General features: G+C 42.0%; 1 protein-coding gene across 12 annotated transcripts; it reads left to right on the plus strand.

Moving 5' to 3' along the window:
- The first annotated feature begins 640 nt into the window (after nt 1-640).
- On the plus strand, nt 641-20,542 carry guf1 (GTP binding elongation factor GUF1). 12 transcript variants are annotated; one of them, XM_061685961.1, is made up of 25 exons: nt 641-891; nt 986-1,100; nt 1,582-1,730; nt 2,019-2,099; nt 2,179-2,256; nt 2,567-2,650; nt 2,736-2,800; nt 2,920-3,123; nt 3,229-3,368; nt 3,557-3,680; nt 3,846-3,978; nt 6,584-6,727; nt 6,835-6,968; nt 7,363-7,464; nt 8,134-8,253; nt 10,281-10,370; nt 13,397-13,507; nt 13,592-13,783; nt 13,872-13,979; nt 14,120-14,226; nt 14,428-14,915; nt 15,050-15,328; nt 15,417-15,515; nt 16,205-16,582; nt 18,810-20,542. In XM_061685961.1, exons 1-25 carry the CDS (start codon nt 694-696, stop codon nt 18,993-18,995), a joined length of 3,909 nt encoding a protein of 1,302 aa, XP_061541945.1. In that variant the 5' UTR covers nt 641-693; the 3' UTR covers nt 18,996-20,542. The 12 variants fall into 12 exon arrangements, with proteins under 12 accessions (XP_061541945.1, XP_061541941.1, XP_061541942.1 ...); XM_061685957.1 differs by having other exon boundaries at nt 1,582-2,099; XM_061685958.1 differs by having other exon boundaries at nt 989-1,100; nt 1,582-2,099.
- The last annotated feature ends 803 nt before the right edge of the window (nt 20,543-21,345 follow it).

Raw genomic sequence — 21,345 nt, forward strand, 5'->3', positions numbered from 1 at the left:
CACGTATGGCCACGAAGCGAGGCAACGGTGCAGGAAAAGTTACAGTTATACAAATTACAGCGGTCAGATGCAATTTATATATATATATATATATATATATATATATATATATATAAGAAAGTTAAAAATGAATTCAAAAAGGGGGTGTAGGGTGGACATTTTGGTGGTAGCAAAAAGGTGGCGAGTAGCATTGTTTACCTTAAGCTAGCTATCACCAGTTAATTATTTGTTTGTCAGACTGTGTCTTTCAATCAGGTTTTCTTTTTTCTCTCCTGAAAATAGTTGTATATCAACAAGGTGGGAGACTAGACTTGGAACTTAATTTTCTCCAATTCTTGTTATTTGACTATTTGGTCAAATGTTGCATGGCACACAAATCTTGCTTACTTCCTTACTCTACATTGCCCAGTGTTCCCCATTTTGAGACTTAGAATTAGAATTAAGAACGTGAACTGTCACAGGCGGACAGAAAGTGGGTCTGAGAAACAGATGTGTTACCATAGCAACTGCCATTCCTTTTTGTACTTATCCTGCCGGTTGAGCGTGCAGTGGGACTTCCGGGTGTTCAAAGCTGGATGCACAGCCCGCCGAAGCCTGTCAACTCCATTTCCCAGAATCCTTTGCGGGGTCCTACGTCAACAAGATGTCAGCGCCCGAGAGGTTCTTGTCCGGGGTTGTTTCAGGACTGCTATTATGATTGCGTCTGTGGTCCAACGGTGGTGTGGAACGCCACTGTCGCGATGTATTTTGCGTTTTAAAATATGCAGAAAGAAAACGCCAAACTATTGTATGAGTTATTCGATGTTAAGACGTTGCTGGATGAACAAACTCCCTGTTCTTTCTACTAATTTCAAGATGCAGCTTTTGAACCTGACTACACAAAATGACAAGGTAACACCAACTGTGTAAGTAAACGTTTTATATTTTGAAATTAGCATTTGTATTGAGCAGATTTTTTTTTTTTTTTTATTATTATTGTTTTAAGCAGGAGGTCATTGACCTATCCAAGTTTCCTGTGGAAAGAATCAGGAATTTTTGCATCATTGCACATATTGACCATGGTAAAAGCACACTGGCTGACAGACTACTTGAAATGACAGGTATGTTTCCAAAAGCAGCTGGATATCATAGAGTTAAATCGCAGATCTGAATTCTGTCTCGTATATTCAGTTTGAGATAAAGTGCTTTTTTTTTTTTTTTTTTTAATAAAAGCTGTGATTAAAATCATCGGATTGCATTCTTGTAGTTTTAGGAGCACCTGAATCACATCTCATTTTGGTGCATCTCACAACAAAGTGGGTACTACATTTCAAACGTGGATCCAGTACAAACCTGTGTTAAACTATCAAACCTTGTAAAAAAAAAAAAAAAAAAAACACTGCAGACTACAAAAATACAATAGCAGCTTGTTGAAAGTTCCAATCAAACAATATCAATTATAGATTTTTAGCTCGGGTATGGGATTTCATTAGTTTGCGCAGGGCGACCTACAAGTGTCCGACGAGTGTCCATTAATCACGTATTGGGGTTGTCATAACATACATGTCAAAGTAAGGTGTTATTAATGGATGTCATTGACAGGTGCCATAGCAAAGACAGACAAGAACAAACAGGTTCTGGACAAGCTTCAGGTGGAGCGAGAGAGAGGCATAACCGTCAAGGCCCAGACGGCCTCTTTGTTTTACACACACCGGGGCCAGCGGCACCTCCTCAACCTCATTGACACACCAGTAAGACCTCCATTGGATTTAGTTTCAGAAAATGGACCCTACACAGTCCGTTGTGGGATATTATTTGACTGCTGTTTTGTGAAAATAATCAGTTCAAGGGGTCAAGCTGTTGCCATTGTGACCCTTTTGCCAACTGTCCAAGAAATCCGAAGTCGCATCTTACCATGTCATCTGGAGAAGAATGCGTACACGAAGAATGCATGCTTTTACGTCCAGTATACTGGGCAGACAAATAGTTTAATGCTCTTCATTCAGCTGATGGTAACTGATTTTAATGCGCCTCCGCAGGGTCACGTCGACTTCAGCTACGAAGTGTCTCGGTCCATCGCCGCATGCCAGGGTGTCTTGCTTATTGTCGACGCCAATCAGGTATCAGAGCTGAGCCGTGTTTGTCTGCAAATGTGCGTGTCGTTTATGCATGTTGTTGTTGATGTCTGCGGTGTTGAAGGGAATTCAAGCGCAGACCGTGGCCAACTTCTACCTGGCTTTTGAAGCTCAGCTGACAATCATCCCTGTCATTAACAAGGTGATAAACTGTTTCTCCTCTTTTAGCGGAACCGCCGATTCGATCAGTGACGTCATTTTATTTTTCATTTTCATTTGAAACGCACTTTTAATACGATACGGCTCGCAAGCAGGCAACAAAACGTTCTGTAGCCTAGCAGTTGCTAGCGGTTGCACATAAATATCCCGGCATTCTGACATATGGTCTATGCTTTCGCGACGAGGTCTTGAAAAGGGATAGTGTTCGACCTTGGCAGTTCCATTGTACATTTTCTGGTCTTGATGGGCTTTGGGATCTAATACTGATTACTTTCCAATGACTAATCATTCAGATCGATTTGAAAAATGCCGATCCAGAGAGGGTGGAGTCACAGATTGAAAAAGTGTTTGATATTCCTCGTGAGGACTCCCTTCGGGTAAGTTGAAGGACACTTGCTTCGCCTTTGAGCTCTATCACATATATTACTATATTATTGTTTTTGTGAATTCCTCTCATTTCAGATTTCAGCTAAAATTGGTACAAATGTTGAAAAGGTTCTCCAAGCAGTCGTAGAGAGAATTCCTCCGTAAGAAGTTGCCCAAGAAGGTTTTTCATCATTTGAAACATGAGGCAATGTTGGCACGTATCACTGAATGTTTTTTTTTTTTTTTTTTTTTTTTTTTCTCTCTCCCCACGTACCCTCAGGCCTGCGGCAATTGTTCATGACCCATTCAAAGCACTCGTCTTTGACTCCAATTTTGACCACTACAGAGGAGTAGTGGCTAACGTTGCCGTGTTTGCGGGTCATGTCAAAAAAGGGGACAAGATCGTGTCGGCACACCTCGGCAAAGCCTACGAGGTCAGCGAGCTCGGACTTCTTCGCCCAGAAGAGCATCCCACGCAGAAACTGTAAGATGTATTCTGTCCTGACACTATTCATGCGTGGATTTGCGCAGTTTATCCATGAAGATGCTTGTTGTGCGTTTTTTAAGAAGGTGGTGGTTTGCGTCTCAGGTTTGCTGGACAGGTGGGCTACCTCGTAGCCGGGATGAAGGATGTAAAGGAGGCGCAGATTGGGGACACGCTCTACCTCCAGGACCAGCCAGTGGAAGCTCTGCCCGGCTTTAAGCCAGCCAAAGCAATGGTGTTTGCCGGTAAGAAATACACTCATGTCATGTGGTATTTTCACCAAGTGTACTAAAGCAACGGACTTCCTCCCAAGTTGGAGCGGAAAGACAATCCCCTTTTTATACCACTGGCTAAGAACACGGATGTGATGGTGACCCAGCACCACCAACAACAATACCTTCTTGAATTTAGCTGTGGCTCGCTTGTTCCCCAGGAATGTATCCAGTGGACCAGTCAGAATACCCGGGCCTTCGTAGCGCCATCGAGAGACTGACACTAAACGACTCGAGTGTCACAGTGCAGAGAGACAGCAGTTTGGCTCTCGGAGCTGGTTGGAGGTCACTATCAACTTGTCTTACAATCCTGAACTAAAGAGTGTGTCATTGCATGCAATGTGCACTAAATTCTCTTTCATGCCCATTCTGGCATGTTTTGGTGTTGATTGGTGAATAAACAAATAGCTTTCGCTGTAATTAATGGAATGTAATAGTGTAAATCTGCAGGCTGGGCTTCCTGGGACTTCTTCATATGGAGGTGTTTAATCAGAGGCTGGAGCAGGAATACAATGCGTCTGTTATCGTAACCGCGCCAACAGTGCCTTATAAGGCTGTTCTCTCGTCAGCTAAAGTCATCAAGGTAAGAGTTGCTCCCAGACCATATTCGCTCCCCTTGCGTTAGGGCGACACAGTTACCTGTTTTGTGCAGAAAAAAACGGCCATTATTCATGGTTACGATGCACAGCGTGGACACTTCAAGGCGTCCACGTTGTTGAACATCGTGACTTGGAAATTAGATCGAACCCGCAGCAAGTATTCATTTGTCGCTACTGACACGGACACAGCATGGTGGATGTTAATGCTAAACAATGAACACACACATGACACAAATAGCATGCCAATCGGAGTTAGCGGTAAGCTACATACCAATGGGCTGTGTGCTCCTGATTGAAGGGCCAGGTGCAAACGACAAATGTCGGTCAGCTTCTAGAAATAACCTTTGCTGTGCATGCGCATACGTCCAATATTGACAGCTAAACAAAATAGGAAATGTTATATTTCTATTCAAATTCAAATAAAGCACTCCTTCCCATTGTAACTCCAATCATTGTCCATAAACTATATGTGTTAGACTTTATTTTAGACTATATTAGACACCAATCTGATCAGCTTTATCGGTATCGACCGATAATTAGCATTTTATGATGATCGGCCGATCAGCTTTCATGTCATAATTCGCCGAACCGATCAGTGACTTCAGCAATCAGCTCCGCAAAAGGCATTTACTCCGCGTATTCTTCACATATGAATCCAAAAGCTAGTTTATTTTTAGCCTTGTTACATGTCATGTGGCGTAGTACTGTAAATATCTGACGGACAATAACGTTCTTTTTAGGTATGTTCACGTACTTTGAATACGATACGACTCGCAAGCAGGCAATAAAATGTTATGTAGCCTAGCAAGGTAGCGGTAGCACGAACGGTCGGACGTAAACATGCCGCCGATCTGTCGAATCATGCTCTAAAGTTTCGGTGTGGGTGAAGTCATTTAATTAAAAATGAAGTAATTTAATTACAGCAAGTTAGCACCCATTATTTCTGTCACGTTGTAATGTTGGTTTGACCTGACTGATTAGAATACACGATCTGACTAGAGTAGTGATTTCCAACCTTTATGGAGCTAAGGAACATCTTTTACAATTGAAAAATCTCACAAACAGAAATGTCACAAAAAAGTGGATACATTAATTACTGTATTTACTTCCTGCCATCTAATAGAGGACCATTCATTTTTTTCTGTCTGTCACTTTGCCTGAATGTCATAAATATAGCAACAAAGATACATTATTTATTGTAAATATATTTCTGGAGCAATTAAGTACACAAGTATATGCAGTAAATGAACAGGTCATTTAAATAGACACATTGCTCCATCTTGTGATCGGATCGGTGATCGTTTTTTTTAAAACTCTCTGATCGGTGATGGGCCCCAAAAATCCTGATTGTGTAAAACCTCATATTTTATACTATTCACTCTTGTATTCAGTACTTCAAATCTTATACGTATATTTATATGCAGATGCAGCAACTGAAAATGAAATGTTGTTGTAATGTATTTACTCATTAAAATAAATGTATCGTTGACATATTGTTAAATCAAAATTGTTGAAAAAGAAAACATTTTTAAACTCAGGGCGCAGCACCGCAACGGCAAATGCCCACTTCGACGCAACGTTGCGTTATTAACAGGATGTACCGTGATTTTCCGTGTATAATGCGCACCCATGTATAATACGCACCCCCAAAGTTGACATCAACATTCTGGAAAACACTTCTACTGATGTATAATTCATTTTTACAATGCATGATTTTGCTTCTACCCTTATGATCCAAACATTAAGTATTTTTCGAAGAATTATTCTGAAGTTAAGCACTTTATTTGAACACGTAATCCTTTTTTGAATTTACTTGCTCTTATTTTGAAATTCACAGCCCTACTTTTATTTAGTAAATGAGAAAACACACAGTTGTGCTCATATGTTTGGTTACCCAGGCAGAATTTGTAAGACGGTTACAAAACATGAAGGACAAGGCGAAACACATTTTATGGTATTTTAATTCAAATGAAACAGTCAAGCATTTAAGAAAAGCATTATTATTAAACAAAACATAACCATAAATAAATTAATAATGGTTGTTGTTCAGTCATCAGTTATATTAAAAAAAAAAAAAAAAAAAGAATATTTCACAAATTGTGCCAGGGTATGTAAACGTATGTGCACAACTGTACATATATGGAGTCATATGTACGTACCCCTGTCATATTCGAATAAAAGTGGAGGCTACAATTTTTTTTATAACCACTAGGTGGCGGTTGCATTTTAGAATGAAAGTGTACAGCTTTTTCATAACCTCTAGATGGCGGCATACATTTATAAAAAGTGAAAGTTTTTTTCCATTTGTCCCTATACCTATGTATAATGCGCACGATTGACTTTCGACAATTTTTTTTATGGGGGGGGGGGAATGTTAGTATAATCATATATTTTGTATTGTATTTTGTCAAAAATAAATTCAACCCATATCTGGTTTGGTGTTAATAAGGAAATTATATTTACAAATACAAGGAAGTCGGCTTGAAATTCAAATGTGCTTCTTACGTGTGTTGGCAACAGCATCAGTTGAAGGTGAAGGTAATGGCTGGGTCCATTTGCACGCATAAATCTTGTTGGTACTTGTCACAGGAACATGGCAGGGAGGAGATTACCGTTGTGAACCCAGCTCAGTTTCCAGACAGATCTGTAGTGTCGAAGTATTTGGAACCAATGGTGGTGGGGACTATTTTGGCACCTGACACATACACTGGCAAGATTATGACTCTCTGCTTGGTAAGATTTTGTTTTGATTTGTCTTCTGATTTTTTGTAATTTTTTTTTTTTGTGTGTGTTTTCATTTTACAATAAAAAAAACACTGATGTTGTTTGTACTCCGGTAGAATCGCAGAGGCATCCAGAATAATATGGTGTACGTAGATGACCATCGTGTGATGATGAAATATCTCTTCCCTTTAAATGAAATTGTTGTGGATTTCTATGACCTCCTCAAGTCTCTTTCTTCAGGATATGCCAGGTGAAATAATGCATGGAAGAGTGTTGTCCATTTCACGTTTGAAAATTTGCCAAAATGCAAATATTTATTTTATGTCACTTTTTATGTTTCAAGGATGAGCAGTATAACTGATGAATTATTTGATCGTAGAAAACACGTCAATAATGTGGATTTTATTGTTGATCAATTATGACTTCAAGCAATATTGCGGCAAAATGGAATGCACTACTTGGCTGCAACCTCAACTATTTATTTTTGTCTCGAAACAGCGTCATGACATCAGCTACTGTATATTACGGTGGCCCTGAAGTGCAAAACACAACAGCAAATAACCAATCATAATGCAAAATAAAATAGCAACACGCGTTGCACGTAGTCAAATAGATGACATCCATTGACATTTTCTCCTTCACAGCTTTGATTATGAAAACGCAGGCTACCAGGCAGCTGACCTTATCAAGATGGATATTCTATTGAATGGGCGCCCGGTGGAAGAACTCACCATAATTGTGCACAGGTAGGTTTCGTGTAGCAGAGGTTAGATGCAATTCCAGACTTTCACATCACTGGTGAAGGCTGCTCTAAATCGCCCGTAGGTGTGAATGTGTGTGCGAAGGTTTTTTGTTTGTTTTGTTTTTGTTTCGATGTGCCCTGCGATTGGCTGGCGACCGGTTCAGGGCGTAGCCGGCCTCTCGCCTGAAGATAGCTGGGACAGGCTCCAGCACGCCCGCGACCCGCGTGAGGAGAAGCGCTATGGAAAATGGATGGATGGATGGATGGATGGATGGATGGACAGATGATATCAGGTTACAGCTAATGAATACCCCAAAGTCACAATTATAATACTACAGAAGAAACAATACAAATGACTTAAATGACTTACTTAATATAGAAATTAGGTAGGATTTGGCATTCTAAAAAGTCTTTTTCAATGTGTTTAATGAATCTATAATAAGTGAATTGAATTACTGAAAAGAAAAACAAAACGCCTTTTCCTTGGATATTCTAATTTATTGAGATAAACCCGTATACGTGTATCTCAATACACATCTCTGTTTGTCTTTAATTTACGTTTACCGATTTCAGAGTCTGGGGGATTTTAGACGAGCAATATTGGTTTGCAAAGCTGAGGAGACAAATAAAAGGGGTGTCGGTGAATTAGCTTTTGCTGCCGTTTTCTTTGCAGAGCGCGCGCATACAGCACGGGGAAAGCCGTATGTGAGCGACTCAAGGATTCCATACCGAGGCAAATGTTTGAGATTGCAGTACAAGCAGCTGTCGGGAGTCAAATCATTGCAAGAGAAACGTGAGTAAAAGGCTAATTGCTGCAAACCGTGGCAAATCTTTTTCTATGAGATGGGGGGGGGGGAGTGCCTTTTGACAAGTAACATCCCAAATGTGTGGTGCTTTCAGAATAAAGGCGTACAGAAAAAATGTCCTTGCAAAATGCGTAAGTGTCTTTTTTTAATATTTCGACTGTGTGTTTTGTCATGAAGGATTCACTAATTGAATTGAGCGTTCTTTGTTGCAAGTATGGAGGTGACATAACGCGCAAGATGAAACTTCTGAAGAAACAGGCAGAAGGCAAAAGGAAGATGAGGCGCATTGGCAACGTGGAAGTACCCAAAGATGTTTTTGTGAATGTTCTGAAGAGGAAAGACAAATAGAGTCAAACTGGAAATATACTGTATTATATAAAAATTGGATTATGTTACTGAAAGACTGCTTGGTTAACTTCTAAAATAAATGTCTTTACTTTTACATTTACGCTGTAGTATGGCCGCAGATATTGTTTTTTTTTTTTTTTGAATGCAATATGCTCTATGATGAGATTTAACCACGACTAAATATGAATAGGTTGTTTATTTTCCCAGTTTAAGACAATTGTCGTCTTAGCGGCAGCTAGCGAAACGAGTATCGATTGTGAATATGTATTTGGGATGTCGATTATGCTTAAGCCGCCAAATATGCACGATCTTGGGAAATTTCTGCATTTATTTAATGATTATTATTGCATTGAAGGAAGTTGCCGCCTGTTAATCGAAATTCTTGAAAAAGTTCATAACAGTTTCCTCATCGTTGTTGTAGGTGATCAAGTCCACGTCGCTCCCATATGCTAAAGTTAAGGTGACTGCTGTTATGCTGTCTTGTTGATTTTCTCCAGTTAGTAGAGTAATCTGATCATTGGTCCCATGTTTTAATGAGATTGACGTTGACTGTCATTGCCTGTCGCCAGTCGCTTTTGGAGCGTTGTATAATGCTGCTATCCAATGTACGGTATAAATGAGTCTCCAAAGCCGAATTGGCGTCAAGCGTCATGATGATTGCTTATCACAACGCCGATTGCAATGGCGGCGTTGTAAAACAGAAATGAAAATGACTTGCAAATCGTGTTCAACCTATATTGACTTGAATACAGCACAAAGACCAGATATGTCATGTTCAAACTGATAAACTTGATTGTTTTTCACAAATAATCATCCGTCCATCCGTTTTCTGGGCCTATCCCAGCTATCATCGGGCAGGAGGCGGGGCACGCCCTCAACTGATCGCCAGCCGATGTAATTGCTGAAAACTCTTAAAATCTATGCTCAATTGAAACAATATTTCAGACTTCAGTGCTGTACAAGATGTGTAAAATAATCATGGCTCCTTGCTTCGGGCAGATGCAGACAAAAACGGATCGCGTTTTCAAATAAAATCGCTTTGAGGCGAAGGAGTTCGAAAACGGAAGGCTCGGTCGACGCGCGCATCGTCGCGCGTCTTTTGGCGATCAGGAGACAGAGACACACTTGTGGTTCAGGGGGCCACTTCAAACGAGGCCCTCGGATACAGATGAGTCAAAAGCAACGCATGCACATACGCGCTATTTGCATTTTAAACAATTCTTTTGTCAACGCTCGAGTGTCACGTGATCATCCAGGAGATGTTCCGCTTGTCGTTGTGGTCTTCGCGGTCAGGACTGCCCGAATCCACACACATCATCGCTAATGGATGAAGAGTTTGCAATATAAGGAAAATTTACCAGGTGTGTTGAACCTGCCGCCTTTTGCTTTTTTTCAGCTCCCTCTCTTAATGCGAAGCAACGACGCAGCTTGTTGCTATGCCATTTGGTTTCCGCGGTGACGCGACCAAATGACCTTGCCTTTATTGTGGTTCCGCCATTGCATGTGTTTGCTGTTTACTGATTGACTTGAATCTCTCTATAGACCATGTGTCCCGCTATAATGTGTGCTGCACTATGTCTATGGTTTATTGTGAGCCTTTGTGTACATTATGACAAACGCGTGGCAACAAAGCCTGCAAAATGTAACTGTGCGCCTTTGTATGCAGTATGCCGCGTCCAGTGCACGAGTCACACGGGTTATCTGTAAAAACGTGGGCAGAGGAGGAGAGTGACTATGCTGACAGCACACTTAGCAGGTAAACATGCACCCCTGATTCCATTTGGTATGTGCCATGCTTTATTCAGGAACATTTTTGCATCTAGGTAAAAAAAAAAAAAACTCGTAATGACCTACAGTGGGTACGGAAAGAATTCAGACCGCTCTTAAATGTTTCACTCTTTGCTATATTGTTATGTTACGTTGTTATTACATCGGTCCACTGTGCCATAAAGCCCCAAATGGTGGAGGATACACATTGTTTTGTTGTTGCCGTGAGCCGGTAGCCGGCAAATTTGGATGCCGTTTCTCCAGTTACATCCGGTTCAGACGCATCGCTGGGTGCGCAGCTGGCTTGAGGGAAATAATATTTGTCAGGCCAGTCGAAAAAAAGTATCAATAGCAGTCAACCCTATCAACTTTCCAGGGGGGAGCGTTTTTAAAAGATGAGATCCGCCACCCACCACCCCCATTGGTTTCAAGGTCTTCTTATTTGTATGAACTATACAGTACTCAGTGTTACACATTGATAGGATTCAGACACAGTACATAATTCACTATTATTAATACTGATTTGTGGGAAGTTTGAAGTAAAATCTGATGGCGCGCTTGCTCTCAGTGTTGATATTACTTTGCATATTGACCATTTTTTTTGGTGTTGTACGCCAAGTATTTTCGTGAAAATATCAATGACCGTCTCAAGCGGGAGCCGCTGCCGACATCCCGTTTAGCTTGCGCTGCAGCAGTTTGCTAAGCTTCCCGGGGTCCACATATCATCATCTGCACAAATAATAGATTCGTACAGCACAAAGTACATCAATACAGTAGTTATTCAAAATACATGCTTCAGAGTTGAAGAAGTAAACAAAATTACAGGTGCCATATTTTACGAAACCAATTTTTTCTCGTATTTGGGAAGTAATATTGGCTCTATGGTGTCTCAGTTAACATGAAAATCCTCCATGCATTCTTGAGTTCCAGACGTTGTTCTGCTGAGAGGCCTCAAATCGGGTCTTTCGAATTTCTCGAGTTTTATCTAAACTCACTTTACAAGGTGTGGATTGCGACACTTCATCAATACTATTATTACTCGACCTCAACGCTGCCTTTGATACCATCGATCACAACATACTACGAGATCGCCTCGAAACGTGTATCGGTATTACGGGCCCAGCACTTTCTTGGTTTAGATCGGATCTTTCGGTTAGGACGCACAGAGTAATTCATGGTAATGGAACCTCTGAGGATTATAATGTCACTTGTAGAGTCCCACAGGCATCGGTACTCGGCCCTCTTTAGTTTTGTATTTATATGCTGCTGCTTGGCGATATCATCGTTTTTGTTTTTTTCATCTTCGCAATATCGCTAAGATACGGCCCATCCTATCCACTGGTGACTCAGAGCTCATAGTTCACGCATTTGCTACGTCTGGCCTCGACTATTGCAGCGTGCTTCTTTCTGGTCTTCCGATGTCTAGTGTTAAAAGTTTGCAGTTAGCACAAAAGGCCGCAAGACGACTTTTGACGAGGATGAGAACGTTTGATCACATCATCCCCATTCTGGCCAACTTGCAATGGCTTCCAGTCTACTTGAGGTCCTGTTACTTAATACAGGTTACCCGCAGATATTAGAACTGCTACATGAGTAGAAATGTTTAAATTCCGACTTAAGACTTATTTCTACTCTTTGGCATTTCGTCTATGTAGGCCTGTTTTACTTTACAAGCGTCTTATCTCCTTCCCCCTTATCTCCTGCTTGGAGAGAGGGCGAGGTGACGTCGATCAAATCTGAGGCTGCCGCTCTTTGGCTTCTGCACCGACCAACCGGGACAAGATCTGAGGTGGACCACTTCCCCTGGAGTCGTTGACATTGGGGTTTCTGCTCTGACCGACCGGGCCATGTCCTGAGGCAGGACCACCGAAGGCGTCTACCCTGTGGCGCTTTTTTTTCTTTAAGTGGACTCTTATGCCATCGTAATGACTATTGTACAGCGCCTTGCCTTGACTCTTAGCCAAATATGGACAAAGCGGATACAAAACTGGGCCAAACAGAAGAAGCTGTCAGAGGCGCCTTTTCTGGACACTCATATGACAAAACCAAGGCGTTAACTTCATGTTAGAGAGTCATTCTGTGGAGGTCTGAATAGGCCAAATATGGGCCCTTTAACACAAAAGACACAAATAAATCATTTGAAAAGATATGAAATCAAATCCTGTTAAAACAAAACAAAATGGAATGCTCAAGCAACACCTCTCAGATGAAAAAGAGTGTCAAGTGGATATGAAGAAACCAAAGCAGGCATGTCAAACGCAGAGCCCGTGGGCCACATCCGGCTCGCCACATCGTTTTATGCGGGCGGGGAACGCAAATCATTTGCGTCAACTTCCATGACTACTTCTTGTTCAAATCTGTACCGAAATTTCACATTCTAACATGGAATCAATACTTTTTATTTATTTATTTTGTTCCATTTTTTGGGGGGGGTTACCAAACCCCTATTTACAGTGTACAATCTTAAAGAATGGTTTGTTTTTAAACATTTATTTTGGTACGATTTTAACATTTATGTGCAATACGTTCTAATAGAATTAAGTACAGTTTTTTTTTGGTTTTTTTTTGTTTTTTTTAAAACCCCACACCTATCTACAATTTTAATGTCGGTCATGATGGTGGTACATGCAGAGCGAAGTTTATTTTTATTTATTTATTTGTTTACAAAAAAAAAAAAAAATTTTTTTTAAGGTGGTACTCGTTCTAAAAGATTTGGGAACCGCGAGTCTAGTACGTCATGAAAGTCCTGCTCTGACAGGAGACATACTGTATATGGGAAAATAAGTGTTGAATTGTTTTGTATGGAAAAAAGTTGGGACTCCGCATCAAGTGTGAAATGAAACGACCGAGTCAATTCACCTGAGGTGGCTTCGCGCAAGCAGCATTCGTTTTCAGTCTGAATGTGGATGGGTGAACATCGCCGTACCTGGAACGAGTCTTCCTGGCGGAAATGTAGCGCAATAACGCCACCCCTCAACTCGACTCGCAGATTTGACGCTGGCTTGTCATTTCCAGAGGGCAGTCGATGTGTGATGACACGTCGTCGGAATTGCAGAGAATGGCCGCCATTGAACGGAGAGACGTCAACTCGCAGAATTCCTTCCGTGGCCGAGGTGCTCTCTCCAGGTATGAGTGATGGATGCTCAAAAGTATCGACGTGAATATTTGGGTGAATTTGTGTTTTGCTTGCTTATCGATTTGGGATTTTAGGATAGTGAATATGGTGATGAGCGTCAGAGAATGGGCCCAGAAGAGCGCGGCCGAGGAGGCGGAGCGGCCCGATTCTTTTCTGGAACGTTTCCGGGGCCCCGCCCACTTAGACATACACGCCCCACCCAGCGGTTTTAGTCACAGCCACAATGGCTCTGATATAGACAGTGAAATGAGACGCACCAAAAGAAGGTACGAAAACAAAGGGCAAAAGACAGTGTTGTCTGGGTGTAGAATAAACCCCTGGAGTTGTTTCCCTCTTTATTGTTCTCTATTTCAGGAGGAACTGTAACAATGTCATCTTATCGCCATCGGATGATGCGTATTACCACTGGCTGATGGTGATTGGGCCGGCTGTTTTTTATAACTGGACCCTATTAGTCGTCAGGTTGGAAACCGTTTTACTTTGCTGATATCAAGTCTTGCGAGTTCGTCTTTGTGACAGGACTCAATTACACCAAGCATATATCTGCAGTATGGCATTCACAGTTGGCTGTGCAAAATGTGCGCTTGTATCTGTTTTTGTAGGGCCTGTTTTGACGAGCTGCAGATGAGGAATGTTTCGGTGTGGCTGGTCATGGACTACATCTGCGATGGAGTCTACATTCTCGACATAGCGGTTCGTCTTCATACAGGTACTCAACATTTGAAAGCACGAGAGCAGGAGAGGTTGACTTCTCCAGGTCGAGACTGCGAGTGAATCGTGCTTGTGCAAACATTCATTCCTTCGGGAAAATGCATCAACAGCTGTCATTATCATCATCTTTGTCGTTTTCTGAATATGTTTGATGACTTTCCTGATTATATAGGAATCCATTTTTTGTATATTTCCAAAGGTTTCTTGGAGCAAGGACTGATGGTGAAAGATGGCCAGCGTTTGAGGGAAACCTATATCCGGACCTTCCAGTGTAAACTGGACATCTGCTCCATCCTTCCAACTGATCTGTTATATTTGACTTATGGACTCAGTCACGCTCCCCTTCTTCGATTTAATCGTCTGCTGCGCCTGCCACGGCTGTTTGAGCTCTTTGAACGTACAGAAACAAGAACAGGTTACCCGAATACCTTCCGCATCTGTAAACTCATCGTATACATCCTGGTGATCATCCACTGGAATGCCTGCGGATATTACAGTTTCTCCAAAGTCCTAGGACTGGGCTCAGACTCCTGGGTTTATCCCAATTCCTCTGATCCAGAGTTTGCCTCCCTCACCAGAAGTTACATATACTGCCTGTACTGGTCCACTTTGACGCTGACGACCATCGGCGAGACTCCACCTCCTGTGAGAGATGAGGAGTATCTCTTCCTCATATTTGATTTTCTGGTGGGTTACGATTCGTTAAGTAACTTTCCGTATTTGTATGACAGTAATTTATGTCCCATCTTTGATTAACGTTTGTGGTTCGAGTCCATCAAATTAGCTAATTGAGCTATTGTTTATTTTTTTTTCTGTTCCAGGTAGGCGTTCTAATTTTTGCCTCCATTGTGGGGAATGTTGGAGCCATGATTTCGAATATGAATTCTACAAGAGCAGGCTTTCAGGCTCGTGTCGACTCTCTGAAACATTACATGCACTTCAGGCATGTCAACAAGGTGCTGGAACAGCGTGTCATTCGATGGTTTGACTACCTCTGGACCAACAAGAAGACTATTGATGAACAGGAAGTGCTCAGGAGCTTACCCAGTAAACTAAGAGCAGAGATTGCAATCAACGTTCACCTGGACACACTGAAGAAGGTAAAGATCTCAACGTAGCGTGCACTGGTGCTGTCCATTTTCTTCTTATGACATGGAACTATTGGTGCTCGTACATGTGCATATGTAGGTGCGTATTTTCCAGGACTGTGAGGCAGGCCTCTTGGTAGAGTTGGTGCTCAAACTTCAGCCACAGGTTTTCAGTCCCGGGGACTACATCTGTAGAAAGGTCAGTTTTCAAATTTCTCCGGGTATTCCGCTTTCCTCCCACAGGAGGCGTGAATGTGAATGTGAGTGTGAATGGTCGCCCTGCGATTGGCTGGCGACCAGTTCAGGGTGTACCCTCCCTCTCGCCCGAAGGTAGCCGGGATAGGCTCCAGCACGCCCGCCGTGACCGTAGTGAGGAGAAGCGATACAGAAACTGGACGAATGGATGGACAATGTCAAAGACTGTCAGTGCCGCGTTTAAAGGGACTAAGAGGAGCCGCGTTGATTGGACAGGTTCGAAGTCGGCTGCGATCTCGCCCACAGCGGCGCGGGCCTCCTTCTTTTAGGTGCGACGGGGTGCGCCGCTCCACGACATTACCAACTCTGGGTCCAACCCAACAATTTAGGCTAGTCACAAAAACAAAACCCTTAATTTTAGATAACCTTCCACCTCTGGCTTAATATATGAGTGAATTCATTAATTATAAACCGGTCTCATAGCTTTTCACACGTTATACAGCATTCATAGGGCTCAAACCGTATACCACCTGCCCAAGTGGCCAATGCAAAATCGGTGTGCTACATGCCAGTCATGCCCACGAAGGTGTTTGGATGGCAAACTATGGACCAACACGATGGAAATTACACGACTGTTTACACCACATATAAGGATTATTATTAACATTTCATTGATAATCTCCTTTTTCCAAGGGAGATGTGGGTAAGGAGATGTATATCATTAAAGATGGCCGCCTCGCCGTGGTGGGGGAGGATGGAGCCGCCCAGTTGGCTGTCCTCACAGCAGGCAGCTGCTTCGGAGAAATCAGCATCCTGAATATCAGCGGCAGCAAGATGGGGAACCGACGTACAGCTAACATCCGCAGTCTGGGATACTCGGACCTTTTCTGCCTTTCCAAACAAGACCTGATGGATGCGCTGCATGAGTTCCCTCACGCCAGGGCCCAACTGGAACAGAGGGGTCGGGATATCCTGCGGAAGGAGGGCCTCCTGGAAGAAGTCAGTGTGTCTGCCGGGGAGCAGCTGGAGGAGAAGGTGGAGAGGTTAGAAACCGGTGTGGATCGACTACAGGTCAGTTACCGCACATCCAGCCAAATTCACTTTTACCCTGGTACCTTGACTTACGAGGGCCCCAATTTATGAGTTATTTGAGTTGAGAGCCGTCTCGGGGTGCGATTTGTTGATTTCATATTATTCTGATTATTTGTTGTGAGCGAAATTGGACGCACGAGTGCGCTCCAGACGCCACCGCAAGATGGCGGGAGGGAACTTCACAACATCTGGTCACCATCGGTTGATTTCATTTTAATCCAAATATATCGAAGCTGAATTACACTCGCCCAAACATTTTTCGAAAAAAAACCCTAACTTGTTTTAGAAAAAAAACCAATGAAAAATTCACCCGATTTTTTTATGAGCGTGCATGGTGAGAATGCAAAAATAATAGTGAAGCTTAAGTTCAGAAAGTGCAGTGGAAACTTCACTTTTCACGCCCAGTGCCATGAAAAAGCATTGGCGCCAACCTCGAAGACTTCTAGTTTTGCATAGTTTGCCCACTTTTCACGTTTAAGATCATCAGAGAAATGTAATTATCAGACAAATATAACCCAAGTGAACTTAGCATGCTGTTTTTAAATGGTGATATCATTAATTAAGAAAAAAAAACAAAAACTTTTCAACGTTACCTGGCCATGTGTATAAAAAAAAAAAACAATTTAAAAAAATTAAAAAAAAGTAATGGCCCCCTCAACCTAATAACTGGTTGGGCCATCCTCAGCAGCACCAACTGAAATCAAGTGTTTTCTGTAACTGGCAATGAGTCTTTCACATCTCTGTGGAGATATTTTGGCCCACTCTTCCTTGCACAATTATTTGAACTGAGCAAAAGTGGAGGGTTTTTAAGCATGAACAGCCTTTTTAAAGGTCATGGCACTGGATTTCAATAGGATTCAAGTCTGGACTTTGACTCGGCAACTCCAAAACCTTCATTTTGTTTTTTAAGCCATTCAAAATGGCTGGTGTGTTTTGGATCGTTATCCTGCTGCAGAACCCAAGTGTGCTTTAGATTGAGGTCACAGACTGATGGCTGAACATTCTCCTTCAGGATTTTCTGTTAAAGAGCAGAAGTCATGGCTCTATCAATCGCAGCTGTGAAGTTGTCCAGGTCCTGAAGGAGAAAAGCAGCCCCAGACTATCACACTACCACCACCATGTTTGGCTGTTGGTATGATGTTCTTTTTCTGAAATCCTGTGCGCTTAATTTTCATCTCATCAGTCCACATAATATTCTCCCAAAAGTCTTTGGGATCTTTCAGATGTTTTGTTTTTTAAAGACAAGGTTTTATGTTCTTTTTGGTCAGCAGTGGTTTTGCAATTTTTGCCCAGTCTCTTCCTTATTATTACTGTATGTCATGCACACTAACATTAACTGAGGCAAGGTAGGCCTGCAGTCCTTCATAAAAGTTGTCCTGAGTTCCTTTGTGGCCTCCTGGATGATTCATTGCTGTTCTCTTTCTTTGTAGACTGGCTACTCCTGGGAAGGTTCACCACTGTTCCATGTTTTCTCCATGTGAGGACACGGTTCACCGAAATCCTAAAGCTTGAGAAATGGCTTTTGTAACCCCCTCCAGACCGATGGATGTCAATTACTTTATTTCTCGACTGTCCTGGAATTTCTTTGGATCGTGTCCTTTTGTTGTAGCATTTTTCGATCTTTTGTCCGACTTGCTTTTGTCGGGACATATTCTGTTGAAGTCATTTCTTGATTGAAAAGGTCTGATGGTCATCGGGCTTGGGTGTGATCAGTGGAAATTCACCAAAAATTGTGATTAGCCACAAATAATTCATGATTTAAAAAAGGGGTATCATTATTTTTTCACACAGGCCCAGGTAACTTTTTTTTCTTAATCATTGAAATCACCATTTCAAAATAGCATTTTGAATTCACCTGGGTTATATTTACATTTGTTTGATGATCTTACATTAAAGTGGGCAAACTATGCAAAACTAAAGAATTTGAGAAGGGGGCCAATACTTTTTCACGGCACTGTATTTCATTAGGTTATTAACAGTACATGTTTTTATACAGTACAACACTGTAGATGTCCTGCTATTTTCTAAACAGGTTCCAAAAATTTGCGGGGGCTTGATCGGATTCGTGGCATTACCATTCATTTCAGTCGGAAACGATTTGAGTTAGGAACGTGGTCACGGAACGAGTTAAACTCGCAAGTCAGGGTCCCATTGTATTTTGTGAAGAATTTTGGTGTCCGTCATCGATATATGGTATCATTTTCAGACAAGTTTGGCACGTCTGCAGAGTGAGTTCCACTCTGCTCAGCTCCGAACGAAGCAGCGAATGACGGCCCTCGAGCACAGCATCGCCGTGGTAACCGCAGGCAGCGGTTTTCAGTCAGATACAGACTGCAACGACAGCACCTCTGGTGGCAACGGAATGCGGAGCCAAATAAATATTCGGCTCTAAAAGGACCTCCAACGTCTAGATGGCCTAACAATCTATTGTCGCTATCAAAACTTTTTTCGAATCTATTATCCATACTCGAGTAATGCCCCCCCACCCCCCCCACCCCCCCACCCCAAAAATGCATTCATCAACTCTGCACAGAATTTGAGGGGGGAAAAAAAAAAGAACTTCCTTTGCTAGCGGTTAGCATTCGGGATTAGCGTTAATGCAATTAGGATTAACAAGGTAGCAATTACCATTTTAGGTTGAAAAGATTTGAGGAAAAAAAAACGGTAACGATTGTTCAGCTCCCCCATACATCATATTCTACTGTATGTCAATTTCATATCTAATAGTGTCTTAAAAATCACTTACAGATGCACCTTTGTCGTTTTTGACAGTGTTTTTCACTGGTCCGACAGTGCGTCCGTCTGCTACAAATGTCCTTGCGGTAAACATGGACAATGGCTAAATAGTTCCATGCAGTGCAAATTTGTTCCAAGTGGCGCAAATATGCTTTTATGAATATTTTTCATTGCCTTGAGGCACAAACTTTTGCGTTGACCAACGTTTGTGGTCAACATAGCCGATTTAGCCGATTTTTTTTTTTCCCCCCTTCACAGCCCTATTTGATTAAAACGGTACAAACATGGCGCCATGCTGCCTGGGGTTCGCCATGTTGACAGCCGTGCCCTGTCGAAGTCCGCGGTCACACGAGGCCACCGACCTTACGAAAACAAAACGAAAGCAAATGAAAAGTGTTACGTCATCTCTCTAAACTCTTTCTCAAAGTGAAGTAATAGCTGACTAAATCCGTTTTTATAGGCGGGAAAGGAATCTGCAGCACTTACATCACGTGGCTGCCTTCCTTATGCAATGAAGCATGACAGTGAACTATTTTAACAAAACAAGGCAACTCAAATGTATCAAACTTCATTGTTTTCACTTTTTACTGTCTAAAAAAAAAAAAAAAAAAAAAAACATTGCAGGGCACATATAAACAAACAACCATTCGCAGATGGCAGCGCGTGTGGCGTCGTGTGGGTGAGCGGTTTGCTGATGTCAACGTTGTGGATCGAGTGGTCCCATGGTGGCGGTGGGGTTATGGTATGGGCAGTGTGTGTGTGTGTGTATATATATATAAATATATATATTTATATATATATATATATACACACATATGCTTGTCTTTGTTGGTACTCACATCTTCACAGAAGCTGATGTAGCATGTAATAGTGTTCATATATTCATCCAAGCTGCTATATAATCGTGACCAATACAAATGATATAATTACATATACAGACCCTTTCCAAAAAAAAAAAAATGGAATATCATGCAAAGGTTTATTTATTTCCATAATTCCATTCAAAAAGTTAAACTTTCATAGAGTTCATAGATAGATTCATAGATTATAGATTCATTTATTTATTTATTTTACATAATTTGGGTTTCCAGCTCATAAAACAGGAATTCAACAAATTTGAATGCGCACACACACACACACACATTGTACTTAGTTGGTAAGCAAAGCATTCAGACCCCCTTAAATGTTTCACTCTTTGTTATATTGCAGCCATTTGCTAAAATAATTTAAGTTCATTTCTTTCCTCATTAATGTACACACAGCACCCCATATTGACAGGGAAAAAACGGAATTGTTGACATTTTTGCAGATTTATTCAAAAAGAAAAACTGAAATATCACACAGCCATAAGTATTCAGAACCTTTGCTGTGACATATTTAACTCTGGTGAACTGCCTGAAGAGCTCAGAGAAAGAATTGTGGCAAGGCACAGATCTGGCCAAGATTACAAAAAAATGTCTGCTGCCCTTAAGGTTCCTAAGAGCACAGTGGCCTCCAGAATCCTTAAATGGAAGACGTTTGGGACGACCAGAACCCTTCCCAAAGTTGGCCCTCCGGCTAAACTGAGCAATCGGGGGAGAGGAGGCTTGGTGAGAGAGGTCAAGAAGAACCCAAAGGTCACTGTGGCTGAGCTCCAGAGCTTCAGTCGGGAGATGGGAGTAAGTTCTAGAAAGTCAACCATCCCTGCAGTCCGCCACCAGTCGGGGCTTTACGGCAGAGTGGCCCGACGGGAAGCCTCTCCTCAGTGCAAGACACGTGAAAGCCCGCATGGAGTTTGCGAAAGAAAACACCTGAAGGACTCCAAGACGGTGAGGAATAAGATTCTCTGGTCTGATGAGACCAAGATAGACATTGTTGGCCTTAATTCTAATGTGTGGAGAAAAGCAGGCCCTGCTCATCACCTGTCCAATACAGTCCCAACAGTGAAGCATGGTGGTGGCAGCATCATACTGTGGGGGTGTTTTTCAGCTGCAGGGACAGGACGACTGGTTGCAATCGAAGGTAAG

The sequence above is a fragment of the Phycodurus eques genome, chromosome 9 (assembly GCF_024500275.1).
Source record: "Phycodurus eques isolate BA_2022a chromosome 9, UOR_Pequ_1.1, whole genome shotgun sequence".
Classification (NCBI taxonomy): domain Eukaryota; kingdom Metazoa; phylum Chordata; class Actinopteri; order Syngnathiformes; family Syngnathidae; genus Phycodurus; species Phycodurus eques.

Bases quoted from the DNA above. Each gene is read 5' to 3' on its own strand.
- guf1 (XM_061685957.1), top strand. From the start codon at position 694: ATGATTGCGTCTGTGGTCCAACGGTGGTGTGGAACGCCACTGTCGCGA. The intron at 13,508-13,591 runs GTATGAGTGATG...TTGGGATTTTAG, and splicing joins GGCCGAGGTGCTCTCTCCAG to GATAGTGAATATGGTGATGA. The intron at 16,583-18,809 runs GTCAGTTACCGC...TATCATTTTCAG, and splicing joins CCGGTGTGGATCGACTACAG to ACAAGTTTGGCACGTCTGCA.